The sequence below is a fragment of the Hyalella azteca genome, unplaced genomic scaffold (genome assembly GCF_000764305.2).
Source record: "Hyalella azteca isolate HAZT.00-mixed unplaced genomic scaffold, Hazt_2.0.2 contig2748, whole genome shotgun sequence".
NCBI classification, from domain to species: domain Eukaryota; kingdom Metazoa; phylum Arthropoda; class Malacostraca; order Amphipoda; family Hyalellidae; genus Hyalella; species Hyalella azteca.
Genome location: NW_025933011.1, coordinates 523,193 through 542,826, shown reverse-complemented (window position 1 = coordinate 542,826; position 19,634 = coordinate 523,193). Strand labels below are relative to the sequence as shown.

Below are 19,634 nucleotides of genomic sequence, written 5' to 3'. Positions count from 1 at the left end.
AAAAGCAAAACTATAAGCGACCCGCTAGTGCTCTCTGCCGGCGGCGACAATCCCTGAGCCACGTCAGAAATTCTGAGCTAATTTGTTATTGGGTGAATAATCATTTAGGCTACGGCATCTACACAATAACAAAAATCACACAAAATGATAAAATTAAACATATTGTGGGTATTTTACAGTTAAAAGTATTTTGGATACAATTCTTAAATATTGTTTTCGTTTATATATTAATTGAAAACAGGTCATTAAGTTGCACAAAATATTAATCATAGTTAAAAAGTAGGTTGAGCGGTAGAAGGAATAGAAGAGTCATATTGAACGTGCAAATTTTAACAAACGCAATCAATCATACGAAAGGTGCGGTAAATATTCCTCAGGTGCACGCGGTGTTTGCACGTTGCAGTTTGTACAAGGCGCCGACACCTGACGGCTATTCTGTGGTGTGCCTCGGTCGACAGGCTACAAGCATTTTGGTACATGTTCTTTTGACCAATGGACGTGATAGGTACTGTTACAAGTTCTATAGGTCATAAATTCGAATGCTCAAACGCCCAAACATATTTATGAAAATACATATTGCTTCTACGCACCGAAAACATGCATGATTGACAACAATACAATAGCATTTATAATAGTATCACCAATCCTTAAATGCAAAATCCTTTCTCTCAATGACCATCCTTCCAGGATATGTCTTATCGATTTCTGAGTTTCTAACTTCTCTTAAGAAGTAGGATCGTTTACAGGCCCAACCCTATCCTAACGATGTGAATCATCAAGGAAAAACCCCTCACCAAGGCTGGCTGCCACATCCACTTCTCGCTCTGCCCCTCTCCAGAATTTCCTGTTCTATAACATTTCCCTTTCAAGAGTATTAACAACTGAGAATGCGACCTCCTTTTATTTCGTGAGCCTTTCCATCCCAACATTCGGTACTCGTACTTCTCTGTTCGTTCCTCTCTTCGCACTTCTAACCAGTTAGCCACACTCTCATATCTTTTGTTTGTTCCCTGACGACTTCTCGGTATTCAATTTCTCCCTCTCTCTCACGCACACATTCTCTCTACACGTGGCCGCTCTACAACCGCGGTTCCCCCCCCCTCACCTCCTCCAACCGTTGCCTCACTGGCAGGTCGATAGCGGCTGAGCTCTGACTGTCGCACTGCGCACCAAGCCGTCTCCGTGGTGGTGCAGTTCCTGCAAATATTGCGTGTTTCAGCTTGTAAACAGAAAATTACGCCATTAAATTGTGTTAAAAGCAGCACACTATAAGCATACGTGTTTTGCTGTTTACTGTGAGTCGTTAGCAAACGCAAATGTTGTGGGAATAAACTACGAACTCATTTCCAGTCATTGGAATTGGATGTTGGTAGCGTGCGAAGTGTCTGCTAAGGTTACCTTGAATAATATAAATTGTATTGATGTCAATGTGTATACTTTCGGAATTGACGATAAGTGTGTGCTAATTTTATACGTCCGTGTGATTGGGATTGCAGTTGCTTCGGTGCGCTTGTAGATAAGTTGTGAAGTGGAGGTGTGATTTCCGCACCGGTAAATTTCTGTTACCCAAGTTACCTACATGTTTCTCATGGCATGTTTCCATCGTAGGTATAATACACGCTTGGACAGTTTGCCATATTTTCCAATAGACAATTTAGCAAGTATTGAAATATTAGATTCATTGCTGAAAATTCTACGTTTGAGACTGCTTTCAGCCAAATTTTGCTACATACCTAGGTACTCATGATACTGAACTAAATTTTACCTTACAGAGTATGACTGAGATTCTGATTACATGAGAATTGTCTTGAATTCAAATAGATAGCTATTTCGAAATCACCGTCGGCTTTCTGAGCTCAAAGCAGCATTGTAGTGCAAGGATTCTCAGAAGACGAGATCCTTTCTTCAGCCACGTAAGTTAACATTTGCTTCTCTGTTTCCATTTTTTAGAGTTAATGGGCCTATATTTTACTATTTTTTTGTTTGCGCTGCAAAATGAATGAAATTTTATTTTCTTGGTGTTAATGTACCTTCACGTAATTTCATTTCGTTATTCCCCTCATGACTTTCCTTCCAGTTCCACTTATGATGATTCTATTATGGATAGTTTATAAGTAGCTACCTATAGAAGTTGTTGATGTTTATTGTTGTGAGCGGTCCGGTCGAGTAACATTCTCAGGCCATTTCGTTTCTCTGGAGCATGTATTTATATATAGGAACAAAATTTCGTCAGAAAATCATGCGTCAATCCCTGAGCATCATACGTCAGTGGTCATACGAACGCTCACGCTGAGCCACGTCATGGGTGCGACAGCAGGATCTGGCAGCCAACGTTCCGCCAACCGGCACGTTTTGACGTCACAGAAACTTGCCAGATTTCGCTTGGCAAGCGTTGTTTTATGAATAACATCTTATCTAATACCGATTAATTGCAAATTTTGGGATTTATCAACATTTTTGAAAAGAAATGGACAAGATTTAAAATTTAAATTGATTTCATGCTCAGTCATTTTGTGACGTCAGAAGAACACGATGTTAAATCGCTAAGTCTCTCCAGAGAGCGTGGCTGCATTTCCTTCCGCCTTCCACAGGCTTCCAATGAGTCCAATCTATTTTCCTTCTTGTCGTTGGTAATGTTGAAGTAATCTATGCGGAATTCCAAGAAGTTAGTTTTATGGTGTCGTGAAGTTTACGAACAGTGCCGTGTCCTCATATAAACTTCAAGGATATGAGTTGCACGAGGTGCTCTCGTATGTCTCAGCGGTCGATAACGGCTGCAGCAGCTGCATCGACTTTGTACAGGTGAGCAGCAGACGACTTGTTCTAACTCCACATGTTTGAATAACCTTGACTACCAAGTTCACTCTCCATCTCATCTCCTATTTCATCCGTTTATTACTCTATGTAGGAATTCTATAACAACGTTATGCTTAGTTATAATCGTCCTTTCTCCTGACATTGCATGGCTTTGCAATGTAATAGTTATGACGCTACAGCTTGATGAACACTTTTAATTAAACTAACGCTTAAATTTAATATTCTAATATGGAACTATCTAATTTGAATTGTAGCGAATGCGACGCATCACGTAATGCGTTAGTGAGGTAAAGGTCATAATTATGAAAGCAGAAAGATGCTGTACTAGTCATTTTACTTTGGCACTTTTGTAAATCGACGCTCTCATTTAAACGTGTTCTGATTCTCATTCATTTTTCTGCAACGTGTCTTACAGAAAACTGGAAACTTTGCTAGCCTAGAAAACTAGTTAAAGACCATACCAATAATCAGAAGTTCTAATGACCTTAGACTGTCGCACGTTTAATATTTAAATTTGGCAGCCTTCGAGATCGAACCCATTGGATGGGATTCGTGGCATTTCGCTTCGTTACGCAAGTAGAAACTAAATTGCAACGGGTTCTTCTCGCCCGAATGATACATTTTGCTTTCTGGACCCAGCGTTAACAGAACGAAATAAAGAGCTGCTGTTCACTTAAAGTTATTGCAATGTCAGTTTTGTTGTTCCTTCTCAACCATACCGTATGTCAGTTTTTTATTTATTTATTTATTTAATAATTAATTGATATCTTTGTCCCGAAATTTGTGCGTCAATTTCCTTCACTACTTCACTCACGAAATACTAACTTAAAATCGCACACCGTAACCCACAATTTATAATTAATATAAACTAATTTCTTGTTCATTACATGAAATTAATGGCAATGTGCAAGTTCTGCACTGAAACTCATTCTACTTTTTTCGTTCCGATTCTAGTTAATGAAAGAGAAATTGAAAAGTGTTTTGTGACTGGACTTGGTGACCTATTTTTCTTAGTTTCATAATGTAATTGACTGGAAATACACTAGTCAATCACACGACGAAACTAAGTAAACACACCAGTCGTACGGGTGGGTCACTCGATAGCAGTGAGTGATCTGCTGATGCGGTTTCCTTAGCATGTCCAAGACCTCAGCCGAGTTTTTGGCAGGTTGACCTGCGCTCGTTTCTGAATCCACTTCTTTGCCCTTGCTTGAGTGCAGTTCAAGCTTGTAAAAACCTCGCCTCTGCTCACCTTCGTCGAAGTGCATGGCCTGAGGCCTCTTGGCAGCTGCAGCAGAGGAAGCATGACATGCAATCAAAGCCACAATAGTTGACGGCTGGTGGCCATTGTTATTTTTTTCATTTTCACCCATTTCTTTTTGCCCATTGGACCGACTGTTGGAAATCTATAGAATAAAGGAGCTGCTTAAAAGCTGTTGAGGATTCAATGGAACTTGGAAGTAGTGTAAATATCATGTCTCTAGTTCAATTGCTGCACTTGTTGTCTCTGGTAGGTATATTAACACCTTAAAACGGACCTCAAAATTATCATTGGGTGATTGAGAATTTGACGCAAAATTTAATTTATAAAAATATTTTTAATATGTTTTATATAAATACTTAGAACTCAATTAATTTTTCACACTAAATTTAATCAACGTACATGGAATTTCGCTGAAGTTCCTATATTTCCTACTGAGCACGGGGCAATATTAGATAGTTCATAAGTTGAGGAGCAGATCCATCATTTTTTATATCATATCAGAGTGGCCTGTCGCCGTCGTATAGACTTTCTAAAGAAACAGAATGTTGAATATCTCAAGAAATCGCATCGGATTTTTAGGGGATTAGGTACCTGAATTACAGCGTATGCAAGAAGCAAACCCATTTTGTTTACCTGTCGGAGTGAAGCCATGCGTGCTCGTTCTATTTGTAAGGCTTCACGATTTTCTTACTTTTTCATGGCAGACTGCAGCATCTGAATCGAGTGCAAGTTCAGCTGCCATTTTTTCCCCGACAGATTTGATTTACATCTTCAAGCTTTGGTAAATGCTGAAATTGTTAAGGGCGCCTTCATTGTCTTGGAAATGTGCCACTTACCTGTAATCATACCTGATTTTTTTTCTATCTCGTTCAAATTCTTTGTTGATAAAATGGGTCGTTGCCTAATCCGTTTTCGTTGCTGAGTAAAAAACGAAGGATGTTCCCGCGCGCTTTTTAAATTTTTCCATATTCGCGCTGCCAAATATATTTTGTATACCTTTTTTCGGATACTAATTTTAACCGAACTTAAAATAAGGCCCTCTATATGAATCGCGGCAGTGCATCTATAGTTCGTTAGGACGGTTAGGTCATGGCAGGCTCGCGCAGTCTTAGCATCGTCAAACTTTACGTGCGTTAATGTTTTATTTCATTATTAGATTTATTACTTGATGGCGCCTTCGAACTCCTGCTTTAAGCTGTACGACATGAAATGCTACGCATATATATCAATGCAAGTTCGATGTAGGATGAAACGCTTACTTTAAAATTTCTTTCGCAGGTCTTGCAAGCCCTCATAACTAAGTGTCCTAACTCCTAACGGTCACTCGTTACATTTTTTCAGCTACGGTACTACCATTTATTCCGATGCTATGACAAGTTATTTTACATTGATGTTTAACGACTTTCTTTATTTATGGTTTAGAATTTAATTTAAAATTTGGAGCCTACTTGCTTTTTACTGTTGAGTCAATTAAAAATATCTCAAAGATAACGCATTTTCAGGCCCTCGTGCCTGCAGTTGAGTGCTCAAATCCATGATAACCGTTCGAGTACGGTACAGTTAGGGTGAACTTTCGTTTCATCACTTGGACAATGTAACTATGATGTAGTAAATGAATTGCAACAAATCGTCGGCTGTTGATCGAGATAAATGTCAGAACGCTCCCAAATTGCAACTCTTCCCGTATATCAGTAATAAAATTACTAGATTGCTTAAATCGCAAGTTAATCAGGAATTTAAAAGCAAAGAAAACAGCCAGAATATTAACCATTTCTTAAGAATGAAAATATATAATGAAGTTGTTCCCGATTGTGACAGTAGGAACCTGATTTACTGTTCTTTTCCCTACTTCGTTAAAGCATTTGAGACTATGGCTAAGGAATTGAAAGATTTGGTCAATAAATATCTTCCGAATGTAAATCTGCTATCTGCAGGTGATATTGGTGAATAACTTCAAAATCGGTTCGTTCTTCAAGTATAAATATGCTTTCCCTCTTTTTATGCGTTCGTCCCTAGTATATAGATACAGTTGTGCGCAGTGCGCATCAGCGTACGTCGGTATGACGTCTCGCAACTTTTACACTAGGCTGGCGGACATAAGGGCAGAAGTTTTAGAACGGGAACTTTACTTGCGCATCCTCCTCATTCAGCCGAGCTCCATCTTCTCGGTATCCATGCCGAGCAGTGCAATGTTCCGGTGTCCGATAGTGATTTTAGAGTTCTAGCTTACACGACCGGTGTTACTGACCTTCGGATTTTAGAATCTCTGTATATTTTTAAACAGAAACCTCGGTTAATGCAGCCTTCAGCTCCTATCCCCTTGAAATTGTAAATAGATAGGCCTGTCTCTTTATGTGTATTTGTTTTTATTTTTGTCAATTATGTTTTTATCTTCGATGTGAACTTAGTTTTCTAATAGATTCTGCTTTTCTTATAGGTTTTGAACTTTTGAACTGACGTTTTCAATCTTAAACGTTTTCAATCTTAAACGTTTTCAATCTTAAACGTTTTCAATCTTAAACGTTTTCAATCTTAAGAAATGGTTAATATTCTTTGCTTTTAAATTCCTGATTAACTTGCGATTTAAGCAATCTAGTAATTTTATTACTCATATCCGACCAAAATACGGTGAAGATGGATGCCAGTGTTTTAGAAAGTACTGTGATCTTTACCGAAAGTGGGCCAAGACTTCTTTAGACATCAACTTCTTAGTGAAGTGCAAAGTTTACGGTGTTTTCCCTAAGTTTCTGAGGTTCAGACTTTACAAACGTTGTCTGCATACCTCGTCTTTTTGCAAGTCATGGCAGAATAAGCTCCTTTCCAAAGAACTATCCTCCAAGAAGAATGCATTGAAAAATTTAACCGATTTGATCACCGAAAGTGAAGCACGGGTTGGGAATTTATTTTCCATTCTTGATGCCTTCGCAATCCGTCAACATGTCAGACGTCTAACCGAAAAATTCAAGAAAACTACGAGTCAGACCCATCAGAAGAAAATCAGCAACCTCGGTACCCATAATGAAATTCCATCCTTGTAACCCTGATAAAGTCGTTTTCAATTTTAGTTCATACAACTTGGAACCACGAACCAAATTCTTGCTTGCTTTCGGCCTTGATTTCTGTTTGCCTGTTTTTAAACTGGACTTCTATAAATACTTTTTAGCCTTTGAAAGACTTGCTCTTAGTTTAAAAAATGTTTCTATTAACAATCGTCCTGAATTTCTTGGCAACTTGCAAAGCCTAGCTTACCGTCATTTTTACGGTTTCAAAGCTTATAAAATTTTCTCGTCTGTTTTCCAACCCCGTGACACCCATTTGTTAAAGGACTTGGCCAAAAATAAGGACCTAATCATTTGTAAGCCAGATAAGGGCAAGGGAGTCGTATTGGTTGACCGCAATCGTTACAACAGTAGCCTTTCTGCTCTCATTACAGACCCTTCTAAATTTATCGAAATTACAGATCCAATTGCTAAAACTATTTTGAAGATTGAGGATAAAATTAATAATTTTCTGATAAAACTTAAAGATTCCGCTAGAATTTGTGAAAATTCATAGTTATTTTCTCTCGTTTGCTTCCTTTTTTGGAGATCAACGCTTGATAGACCTGCGCCTGCCGATATTTTGGATGGCTGTTGATTATAACGCAGTTTCAGCTAGGCTTACAACCCTTACATAGGCTTACAGCTTATACGATTCTTGTGGCTTCATAGCCTTCAAAAATTTGTTTTTTATTTTAACAGATGTTACTTTACAATATTCCGTTACCCACGCGTTGAATCTTATCCATGGATACTGATGTACAGAAACCTCAGTTAAATGCAGCCTTCAGCTCCTATCCCCTTGAAATTGTTAATAGATAGGTCTGTCTCCTTATGTGTATTTGTTTTTATTTTTGTCAATTTATGTTTTTATCTTCGATGTGAATTTGGTTTTCTAATTGATTCTGCTTTTCTTATAGGTTTTGAACTTTGAACTGACGATGGAGCTGGACTCCGAAACGTTTTCATTCTTAAGAAATGGTTAATATTCTGGCTGTTTTCTTTGCTTTTAAATTCCTGATTCCCGTATATCATTTTATTTTTTAACCATTAATTACCCCATTCTGCAATTTGGAGTCAGTGCAATTTTTTAACTCATTATCAATCGAAGCTCTGAGTTCAGGAAACTTATTTTTGCCCAAGTTAGTTCTATTTTTCTCATTCCGTCTGAAATATTCTCATATAGTCAGTCTAGAACAAGCCTTGATCTGCTGATCAGTTCTCGTGTGGTTTCGGTACTTCAGAACCAAAGTAATCTTCTGAAACCACACGATCAAAGTAATCATGTAGGTAGGTACTTCAGAACCAAAGTAATCATCTTGTGTAATATATATTTCGAGTGTATGTGTTGTGCATGCCTCAATCAGTACAATGGATGGTTATCATAGTTTGTTCTAGTAATAGCAAGTCATGCCTGTTTTAGCTCTTACATTTCAGACAAATTTGCCTTTTGATTAATTAATCTGCGCAATAACAAAGTTAGTATTCTGAATAATTGATTCGTTTTTTTTCGGTAATGAACAATTGTGTACGTACCAACATTTCATTTTATTGCCGGTTGTGATTTGCACTATTTAACACACGTTTTTCAAGCCTCATGAAACAGTTTAAAGCTCCGTGACTAAGCCGTCCTAGAAAAGAAGTAGGTATTGACATCGACCCACCGCTTTGCTTGCTCAAGTCATTAAACTAGAGTTTCCAAAAGTCTGGAGGAATGATATTTTTCCAAATGGTTCGCAAGAAACGGAAAGAATTTAAAAATTTTACGGGCAAATTTAATTTTTTAAACTTATCATGGAGAGAATTTTGATCTAATCGCAACAACAATTAGCGCTCAGGCCGGTGCCCTCGGAGCGAAATTAACTCGCGTTCGATGCCGTCTGAGAAATGAGCGAGCTTATAAATATTTCAGATACTGTCTTTGATCTTCCTGATGTTGATACTAATGCATACGTAAACACAGAGCTAATTGAAAATATACCTCCATACGTGTCGTGCGCATTTGTTCATGTACAAACCTGTCTCTTTGTAGCCACTAATTAAGATCCGTGAATACACTTTGGTTTTGCACGTAAGGCAACTGAAAAACGGCGGTACTAATTGTTGCCCGCATCTAGTTTCATTTGTGATGACATTCTCACGCCATTCAATCTTCTAGAAACAATGAACTCATTCTACGTATAAATTAAATTTTTGGATTTACGTATTGTTCTGTATTGTGTGTGCGCTAAAAAAACTCAATATACATTTCAAATCAAGCCTTCAGACAGCATAATGGCCGACTTGAATGATCTTCATCGGAAAATCATCGGCGTTTTTCAAACTTATATTCATGGATGCCTCAAGTTGATCCAAAATTTTTTAGATTGAAAGATTACGTATTCAAATTTATCAGAGCGGAAGTAACAACACACTTAAATATTTTTTGAAAATTGTGGGAAAATATTTAGAAAGGAAAGACATTTCTGAGAGATGTAAATGAAATAGTAAAATCGTCGAAAAAATTTTGAAATTTTCAAAGAAAGGTTCGAAACCTTCTTGAATAATATTTAAAAAAATATTGATATTAATTTATATAAAATTCGTAGGAGATGCAGGACCCATTTGTAAAAATGTTTTTAAATTTTGTAAATCTTAAAAAGAACACTTCCTGCGAGCTTCAAAGTCATGTCAAACTTGCCCACTGAAGGTCAGCGGATGGAATACGACTAAATGGCGCAGGGTTTGAAAAGAGGTTTCAAACGAATTTGAGAAAACAAATGTTCGAAAATAAACAATAAATGGCAGTCCATCAAGTTCGTTCTTTGGAGTTGCGATAACAATTCTTAATGTTTTTTGAGGCGTCAGGTATAGGACGTTGAAATCCCCACTTATTCATAGAGTGGAATAATAGATATTTTTAAAACACTTATCAATGAAGTGGTTGTTTCCGTCAGCTTTGCAAATACGTATTGCGAAGAATAAGTTGTATTTGACTAAGTTTTCATAAACAAATGAATCTCTCATTGATGTGATCTGTGTCGTTTCATGATCGTTTTATTGTGATCATGAAGCTGTTAGTGTATGATTATTGGAATACGACACGACTTTCTTGTTTGCGTTTGTCATTATTTCTGCAGGCTAATCGATATTGGTTTTTTAATGCTTATTTAAATCCGCAAGTGTCCATATAGTCCTGCCCTTCTTTTGAGTAATTTCCATGAATATTATTGTAATCATTATTTATTCGCTAATCGTTTTATTGTTAAGGTTTTCTCGTTTCAACGGTGTTAGATGCATCGAAAATTGAAGACGAACTGCGCGCTTTTATATACACGACTCGCGACATTGATCGCAATTGCGACTGCATCTTTTGCTGACAATTAGAGCTTGTGCCAAGGTTATTCCAATAAAAAGTTGAGAGTAGAGTACAATCGGCAAGTTGAATACTTTACTCAGCTTAGTCGCGTTTTTTCGAGTTTCTGGTAAAAACCAGCACCCGGGCCACGACACTCGTCGGAGACCCCATATTAACTGCTCGCAGCATCCTCTTGAGTTTTTTTCAATAACTCTATAGCTCCTGAAGTATTTTATTTAGGGCTAATACTATTGTGCTGGGCAAGTCTGCAAGTAGGGCTAACTAATGTTGTGGAGGCTGGTGTCGACACGCCATATGCAGGGCAAATTGACATTGTGCGAGGCCCGACTTTATGAATTCGTAAGTTTAAATAAGATTGTGCGCTGCCTGACTTTATGTAAGGCGAAATAATATTGTGCAAGGCCTGACTATATGTAAGGCGTAATAATATTGTGCAAGCCTTGACTTTATCCAAGGCGAAATAATATTGTGCAAAGCCTAACTTTATGTAAGTCTAAATAATATTGTGCAAAGCCTAACTTTATGTAAGTCTAAATAATATTGTGCAAGGCCTGACTTTATGTAAAGCGAAATAATATTGTGCAAGCCCTGACTTAATCTAAGGCGAAATAATATTGTCCAAGGCATTTTGGCGCTGCATTTTTTAATATTGTGCTTAAATTATTGCACAAACTTTATAAATTATCTTGAATTTTTTATCTTTACGAATGATGCAAATTGTCTTGTACTGCAAATTTAAGAGGTTGTATTGGTTCAGATAACCAGATTTAAATAGTTGATACAACGTCGAAAGTATATATATTCCTGTCATTATTTCAGTCAAAATTGACGTTTTCATTTCAATTTTCACCATTAATATTAATTTCAACTTTTGGTGAAGCTAAGGGCCTATTGTATGTTCTACGTCTTTTGAATGCACTCACTTGAAATGCCCGCAAGCGCGATCTTCATTTCATTATTATGAACTTCATTGCATGCTTCAATTATGGGGGAGGAGGCACATGTCTCAGCGTTTAGGGCTTCTCTCCAACTTCAACTTGTTTTCAAATGCAGTAGCGATGTGCATGTACGATTTGATTGAATGCAATAAATATTAGTTTAAATGGGTAATCAATTGAGGCCAAAATAAAAGCTTTTCACACTGACTGACAGATACAATAATTTATTAACATTTAGTTAGCTCTTGCTTTCTGCCTGTGCATTTCTTCGCTTTATGTTCGAAGGATTTTATGTCTTGAATATGCCCCAAAGATATCAAGGGCAGTTTTTTTCTGCGCGCTACAAAAAAGTTGCAAAAAACTAGTTTTGGCCTTAAAAACTCACTTATTTACGAAAGCTAGGAACTTGGCTCTGGAATGAAAAACACACTCGTAAAAACCAAATGTGGGATGAAGTTAACAATGCAGTCTCACTAGCGCCGGAGACTGGCTCGTGAAAGGATGGGTCCGACCAGTTGCATGGGGAACACTTCGTATCGTCCGGGGCGGCGCCCTGCGTTGTACACTCACGTGCCCGCCCGACGGAAGAGGTATAGAGACATATCACGAGCATGTTATTCGCCTCTTTTGTTTAATTATATTTCGTGGCCATGGGCCATACTTTCAAAAATCGCTAAATGAACGTAAGTACTTACGCTATATTTTCTTGGCCATGATTGGTGGATTTTGCTTAAAAGACCGTCAATGATTGGTTCATGAACATACGATCTCTCAACTTTTTTGAAAGTATAGGCCTTATGTCACTAAAGCGACTCGCGAGCGTCCTAGGATATTGTTGATCACTGCAGAGTTCATTTCTGTTACTCCTTCGTTCTAGTGTCTTCCAATTGGAAATAATCGCACGAAACACAAGCACGAAAGAACGTTGAAACTTTTTTACGCCTTAGCAACAATATCACTATGAAGATATTTGATGTCTGTTGAATTTTACGCCCTTTTTGCTTGATTATTTGGTTATTATTTCAACATGAGAATAGCGGGGGTATTTTTACCTGGGAATTCATCCCGTGTGTCATGATGGGACCTTACTCAGCTTGTGCTTTAGCTCGTGTTTATTTCCCGGGCTCCGCTTGTCGCTGCTCAGCCCAGATTATTCTTGGTCACTGAAGCTGTTGTTGTGGTTAGTGAAAACTTCGTATAAAATTTCGAATGATATTACACGGTCACCGCTTCTCTGCTACGCAGGAAGAGATTTTTTTAAGTTGAACGTTTTCGGTGCGAAACTTGAAAGTGGACTACAACTGATTTTGTTCTAACCTATTTTAAGTACTACTCATTTGACACTTTCGTTCATGCACCAGTGTACAGTGCGCAAAGGTTTTGAAAATAATTTATTCACCATAGACGTGGTTCCCCATGGTGTCGATTTGTTTGAGAATCATGGGTTCATTGTACAAAACAGTACGATGCACTTGGTGGAAATGTTTAATTTTTAGCGCATTTTCTCATTTATGGAAAAAATGCCCTATTGTGCTCGTCATGTCCCTCCGTTAAAGTAGGCTCGTCTAGTAGAAAACTCACACTGGTGCTTTTCATTTCTTATTCGTTTCCTTTGAATGGTTTTAACTGAAACGAAGACCGTAGAGAAGTCATGTATATGGACAAAGTATTCATCTTTTATTATACCTAATTCTTTTCTATGAATTATAAACATTGCATGTACGTGACTGCATTGCATGCCATCGCGTGGTCGTTGGGTCATTATGTACACATTACACCGAATAATTTTTTATGTACTAATGCCACAACACCGGGAAAAGGGCAGGCGACTAACTAACCTGATTATTCGTAAGCCAAGTTACTTTTTTCTCTAATTACACTTCGATGCCTTATAGGCTTGTTTTCGAAAAACAATTTTACGGAATATATCCTAACTTCTGGTGTTTATACCGTCTTCTAAACTTGGTCTGAATCTGAATAAGTTGCATATGATCCGAAATTCCAACGTATGCGATTACTAAATTATATATCAAATTCCTCCGTATATAATATCGAAAGTTCCAATTTCTAGGGCGGGTGAACGGCTTCAAATATTTAAGAGCGGGTTTGAACGATCACGTTTGCTTCGGGAATTCTATACTTCGGATATACTGTTGATTTATGAGTAAGGATTATGCTAATTGAAGAAATGCATTTGTCAATTAATGTTATCGTTTTTCTGATGAAATACGATGCTTATTTTCTGCAACCATGACTTTTTAGGACCATGAGGCGTGCTCGAACGACAATACGCTTGCCTCCTCTGATTGTTCACGAGAATGATATTGCATCGCAGAGAAAATAACCGTGATATAATTTCAGTCAAATTCAGTCAAAATTTCGTTAGTAGACGTTAATTCCAGTCTGATCTTAACGACTAAGAAAGTCAAGTTCAAATCAGTCAATTACAGTGAAATCTTTATTACTTGACGTTAAAGTCCTTTGATGAAAGTTGTAATGTGTATTTTTTTCTTTTCGTTTCAGCATGAGTATTCCGCGTGGCGTAACAGACAGCAATGGATTTCTGGTGAAGGCTCTACCTTCGGGTGAGCCGTGGCCCTTGCAGTCAGGCTTGACGCCGCTCTTCAAAGAGTCAAAAGTGGACACTTTACCCGGTGCTTTGAAGTACAGCGCAAACCTGCGTAGCGACAAGGAGTGCATGGCCACGAGGAAAGTCCTCGAGCGGCACCGAGTTGAGAAAGATGGCAAAACCTTTGAGAAGTTAACCCTTGGAGATTACCAGTGGTTGACCTACAGCGAAGTCGAGATGGCGGCCGAGTCCGTAAAGTGCGCTCTTAGTAACATGAATTTTCAAACTGGAGACCGAATCGCTATTTTCGCTGAGACGCGCGCCGAATGGTTCATTGCTGCCATGGGTGCTCTGAAGCTACGAGTTTCAGTGTGCACCATATACACTACCCTGAGCGATAAGGGCATCATTCACGTTTTGAATGAAGTTGAAACTAATCTAGTATTCACTTCATTTGATCTGCTGCCAAGGATGAAAAGTATTCTTGATCAGTGTCCTAAAGTGAAGGAAGTTGTGGTTATGGAAGACCAGCTTGAAGGTGTGGGAAATAAGGAATATCTTCCTAAAAACGTAAAGATCATACCGTTTTCCGAAATGACCGATAGGAAAAACACAAAAATCTCCAAATGTTCTGAAGTGGTTCCCCAGCCAGACGACGTCGCGATTATTATGTATACCAGCGGTTCTACCGGAACTCCCAAAGGTGTTGAACTAACCCACACTAACATCTTGGCAGCTGCGATTGGCTACTCTGTTCAAATTAGTATCGACGAAAATGACAGGTATTTAGCGTTCTTGCCGTTGGCTCATATCATGGAGCTTGCTACTGAAACAGCCCTAATCTCTATTGGTGTTACGATTTATTATTCTTCACCACACACACTAACCTCTACTGGGGCTAAAATTGCTAAGGGATCCGTTGGAGACGCTAAACTTGCGAAACCAACGGTTATCAATGTCGTGCCCTTGTTGCTCGACAGGATCATCAAGGGAGTCACACAGGCGGTGGAAAAACAAGGCTGGATAAAAAGTGCGGTTTTCAACACTTTAGTCGCCTACAAATATTGGCTGGACTATATTCCCTTGTCGTCGAGAGTCCTAAATTTCCTGATTTTTCAGAAAGTCCGAGATGAGCTGGGTGGGCAGTTGAAACGTGTCATCGCAGGTGGCGCGCCTCTATCCCCTCAAACGCACAATAATTTCAAGGCCATTTTTGGTTGTACCATCCAAGTGGGCTATGGCTCCACTGAAACCGCCTCTTTGGGGACCGGCATGAATGAAGATGACGACAGCACAGGCCATTGCGGTGGGCCTTGCCTTAATGCGCTTCTCAAGCTTGATGACTGGGAAGAAGGTAATTATAGGACTACAGACCTTCCTTTTCCTCGCGGCGAAATTGTTATTGGTGGTGTCTCAATTGCCAAAGGCTACTTCAAAAATGCAGCGGAAACCAAGAACGCGTTTTATGAGGAGAATGGGATTCGATGGTTCAGGACTGGAGATATTGCTGAAATCGACAACACAGGATGCGTCAAAATAATTGACCGCAAGAAAGATCTTGTCAAGCTCAAGCATGGCGAGTATGTTGCACTTGGTAACGCCGAAACTATCTTGAAGACTCTAAATGTGGTGGATAACATGTGCATCTTCGCAGATTCTACTCAAGATAAAGTAGTGGCAGTGGTGGTGCCCGTTTTGGACGTGCTGCGAAAGCTCGCTGCCGGCGTTGGAATTACAAATCCAGACTTGACTCTAGTGGATCTTTGCGAGAATGACAAGGTAAACATGGCTGTTCTGAAAGAACTGCAAGTACACGGACGTCGCTGCGGACTTACGCGCTGGGAAATACCAGCAGCCGTGCACTTGACTGACGAGTTGTGGACCCCTGATACTGGTCTGGTAACGGCGGCTCTGAAATTGCGACGGAAACAACTTGATCAGCAATACCGATCCATGGTGGTGGACATGTACTCTCGCTTAGCTGACTAAACGTTACAGCTGTCATGAAGTTACACAAAGTCTAATGATCAACAAGTCGCGTATCAGGGATGAAAAGACACGGGCGTTGATTCAATGTGCATTACCAAAGTCTGTGGCTTCATTTGGTTCACTGAGACAAAACGACTCGTTTTATGGCTTTATGTTGGCGCGCCTGTAATTTGACAGGGCCAAGCTCCCAATTGTTATTGGGAGCAGGGTCTATATTACTGTTCATTGTTTCATTTCAATTCGTGTTCAGTGTATTTTGTTTGAAGGTAATCTGGTCTATGGCCTAAATGATTTATCGTGGTTGGATGAAGTTTGAAACAAAATCAATTTATGTGGGTAAAAGCTGTAATCATTTCACTGTTAATTTACGTCAATCTTGAATTTCATAATTCTTGAGAAATCTCGTGAATTCAAAGGTAAAATTTCAAACCCAAATTTTAGCTTTACAATTTCGTCAATACTTTTTGTACTCTGTAGTCATTATGTCTGTGACTAGATCTCGGGTTTATAAATCCTTTCCTTTGTGAACTATCGACATAGAGCATCTTTTTATTACTCGTTTGTTTTTATTACGTTTATTACTTTATGATATTCACAACAAACATTCCGCGATATTCATACAGACATAGTTTTACGATTTATTTTGACGCATCGTAAAATTTCTACGTTTTTTATAACCTTGTGAATAGTTTTGTTTTGTATTCTTATTTATATCATCAGCTGAAGATAGCTTTGCATCTCGAAGGGATACATATGGTACCTTTTAGCAAAAATAACAAAGTTCAATGTTTGGTTTTATATGATTGGGCATTTTACGTTAGTTGAACTCGTATCGTTATTGCAGTCACTGAAGAACGCTATCCTCCATCGGCTGTATTCTTTCGGCAAAGCTGTGCTCGTTTGCTTGAACTCACTAGCGATCGAACAATGAGACACCCTCTGAGCGATATATAGCTACCCTAACTTGTTTTCCATATTCAACATAAGTTAAGAGACCTGATCGCCCTGCTTCTGGCCGTTGATCTATAATCGACCCAGATTATGCTCTCTGTCACGTGTGCTCGTCTCGAGCTTGCTACGTTCCAATTAACTATGCGTCATGGTGTTGTATTACCAATAAATGTTTTTTTTAACAATTGCCACAACTTGAGTCTTTAGCCTGCTTAGTGCTAAGAGATGCAATGCCACGCACGAAAACTGTGACCTCGTTTGTCCTAAACTGACGATCCATGGGTTTATCAATTGAAGACTTCATTTAGTAGTATGTGATCAAAGATTTATATCCGTTTTTTTTTCCTCTTATAAAAATCTTCACCTTACCTACGAGGTGACATGCCATTACACGATGTGTGCGCGTTGATGAATAAGGCTCTAATTCGCATTATATTGATAAAAAAGGTACCAACAGAAATTGAAATTTTGCACCGCTGATGTGAGAAGGCATTTATTCTCTGCCTCTTCTATGATCTCAGTGCTTCTTTACTTCAATCTAATTTTCTCGGAACATGTTTCGTCGTCAGTTGATCGTTCCTGTTATAAATGTTGGAATGATTGTAGAGCGTCCTTCTTACTACATATAGCACGCATCCTTCCATTGTATGCACTCAGTCCGTGGTTTGGCATAGCACTCCTTTGGATGTATGAGGATGATGTTCTTGTTGTTTGTGTTGGTGATAATGACTAGTTTGCTGCAAAATATATGCACTGGTCCCTTATGCGAAAAACTGCGGGTATGTTTATTTGCAAGCTACGGTAGGTGTTTCTGATAAATGTCCGTGCTTGAATTTCTATTGATGTAGAGAATTAAAGAGGAAGCTATGTGTTCGTTCATTTTTACAATTTATTTCCGGCGAGTTGAATTAGCTTTAAAGCATTCCAGATCATTAGTAACAAATGAGAGCTTTAAATTTGTAGCGATAGTTTCCGTTCGAGAAGATAGCAGGCTTCTATGTGGTGTAACTCTCTGCAAATTAAGCATATTTATCTATTAATATAGTATAATTAAATTATATCATTGCATTACTCGACCGCTCGTCGATACTTCGGTCGGCATTGTGTAGAAGACAAAGCGTGGTCCTGCAAAACCCTTCCATTTCCCTATATATGTATATCATAGATTAGTAGCACAGCCTCATGTAGTCACATGTACTATCTCAAGTATAACGTAAATTGCAATTTTATCCCCGAATAACTAATAATGATTGTATTAACTGCCTTCATTTTAAAGGCAGCTATGAGGTATGAGTAATTCATTTCTGAACCTATATGAACTCGAACCGATTAACGGAAGCACACTACAATCTTCGCTTATTTGCGTCTTCATTTCTTGGTGATAGTTACGCTGATATCGCATCATGAAAGCGTTTAATGTGACTTACCATTATAATATCTACACATAAATGTTGAAAAGTGTCGGATGTGATAACGTGATAACGACTAAGATTAGTTTTTTTTTTTGCGGAGTTCAGGAAAACGAGTTTCACTTAATGAACAGGACAGAAATGAGCAAACAGCAGCCGAACTGAAAAAAAAATCGGAGCTTTGAGCTATGTAGTTCCAGTGAAAATTTATTCCCTATAACCATGACGGGTCATAGAATCCATGTGAACGTTCATGTTGCAATGTTAGAAAATTGCCTTTAAAATTATTGAATATAATAATTCATTGAATGTAATTGTCAAGTGATTGAGGTTTAAATTAAGAGTGTTTTAATTTACGGCATTATAAAGTGAATGTGGATTAGATTACTAAGTGAAAATTCTGTAAATTCCCTGTTGCATGCGCTGTGATTTTTCTCCAATGATGCCTGTATAGTTCTTTTGCTGTGCTTTTTTTCAGCGAGCGATTGACCCGCCGATTTCGACATTAGAAATCAGGCAACTGACTGACAATGGTCAACGGACTGATATTTGTCAACTGACAGACATTGGCCAACTGACTGACATTGACCGCCTGACTAGCTTCAGACCACTAACTGACATTGGCCGACTGACTAGCTTCAGACTACTGACCGACATTATAGAGAACTGACTGTCAGTAGACAACTGACTAACGTTAGGCGAACGGCTGACATATTGGGCAATTTAATTGTTGATTAGAACTTCGACAAATGCGGAATATATTTATTATGGTACGGTATTCTTTGTCTGCTTCACACAATTAAGGGTTAATATGGAAATATTTGTTATGCTTCTGTAACCTGTAGTCATGTGTCATCACCTAAAAAATAATTAAATCCTGTAATCTCACTTTGTTATGCTCTATCCTATACCCCATTAGATTGCACACCAGGCACGCCCTCTGGCGGACTTAAGCAATTATGCATCACGAGAAAGGAAAATGTATTATATACTTGACGATCTCCTTGGTCACGTATTTATATTCTCACTTGCCCTGATTTATCGTGGAAAGTTAGTGAGTTGCCGTGACATCGATCATTTTCTCCATTATAACAATGATTTGTTTCTGGAAATTGGATGTTGCGGTGATCGTTGTTGGTTTTTTATGAACTTATAAAAACGCTTAGGAACATTACTTGCCTAGTCAATATTCACCGGTCGAAAATTTCAGAAGCACCTAATAACAGTTATTCTCACATGTTTCCCCTATGAATTTAATTTTAAAAATATTGTTATGATGCATCCATGGACTGTAATAACTT

At 38.5% G+C, this 19,634-nt stretch overlaps 1 protein-coding gene across 3 annotated transcripts; it reads left to right on the top strand.

Moving 5' to 3' along the window:
• Positions 1-1,772: 1,772 nt before the first annotated feature.
• Positions 1,773-19,221, top strand: LOC108681273 (long-chain-fatty-acid--CoA ligase 4). 3 transcript variants are annotated; one of them, XM_018170296.1, is made up of 2 exons: positions 1,773-1,913; positions 13,939-19,221. In XM_018170296.1, the coding sequence occupies exon 2, from the start codon at positions 13,940-13,942 to the stop codon at positions 15,971-15,973; it is 2,034 nt and encodes a 677-aa protein (XP_018025785.1). In that variant the 5' UTR covers positions 1,773-1,913; position 13,939; the 3' UTR covers positions 15,974-19,221. The 3 variants fall into 3 exon arrangements, with proteins under 3 accessions (XP_018025785.1, XP_018025784.1, XP_018025783.1); XM_018170295.2 differs by lacking the exon at positions 1,773-1,913 and adding an exon at positions 2,067-2,802; XM_018170294.2 differs by lacking the exon at positions 1,773-1,913 and adding an exon at positions 11,902-12,005.
• The last annotated feature ends 413 nt before the right edge of the window (positions 19,222-19,634 follow it).

Coding starts and splice junctions, on each gene's coding strand:
- LOC108681273 (XM_018170294.2), top strand. CDS start 11,917: ATGGGTCCGACCAGTTGCATGGGGAACACTTCGTATCGTCCGGGGCGG. Junction 12,006..13,938: donor GTGCCCGCCCGACGGAAGAG/GTATAGAGACAT, acceptor TTTTCGTTTCAG/CATGAGTATTCCGCGTGGCG.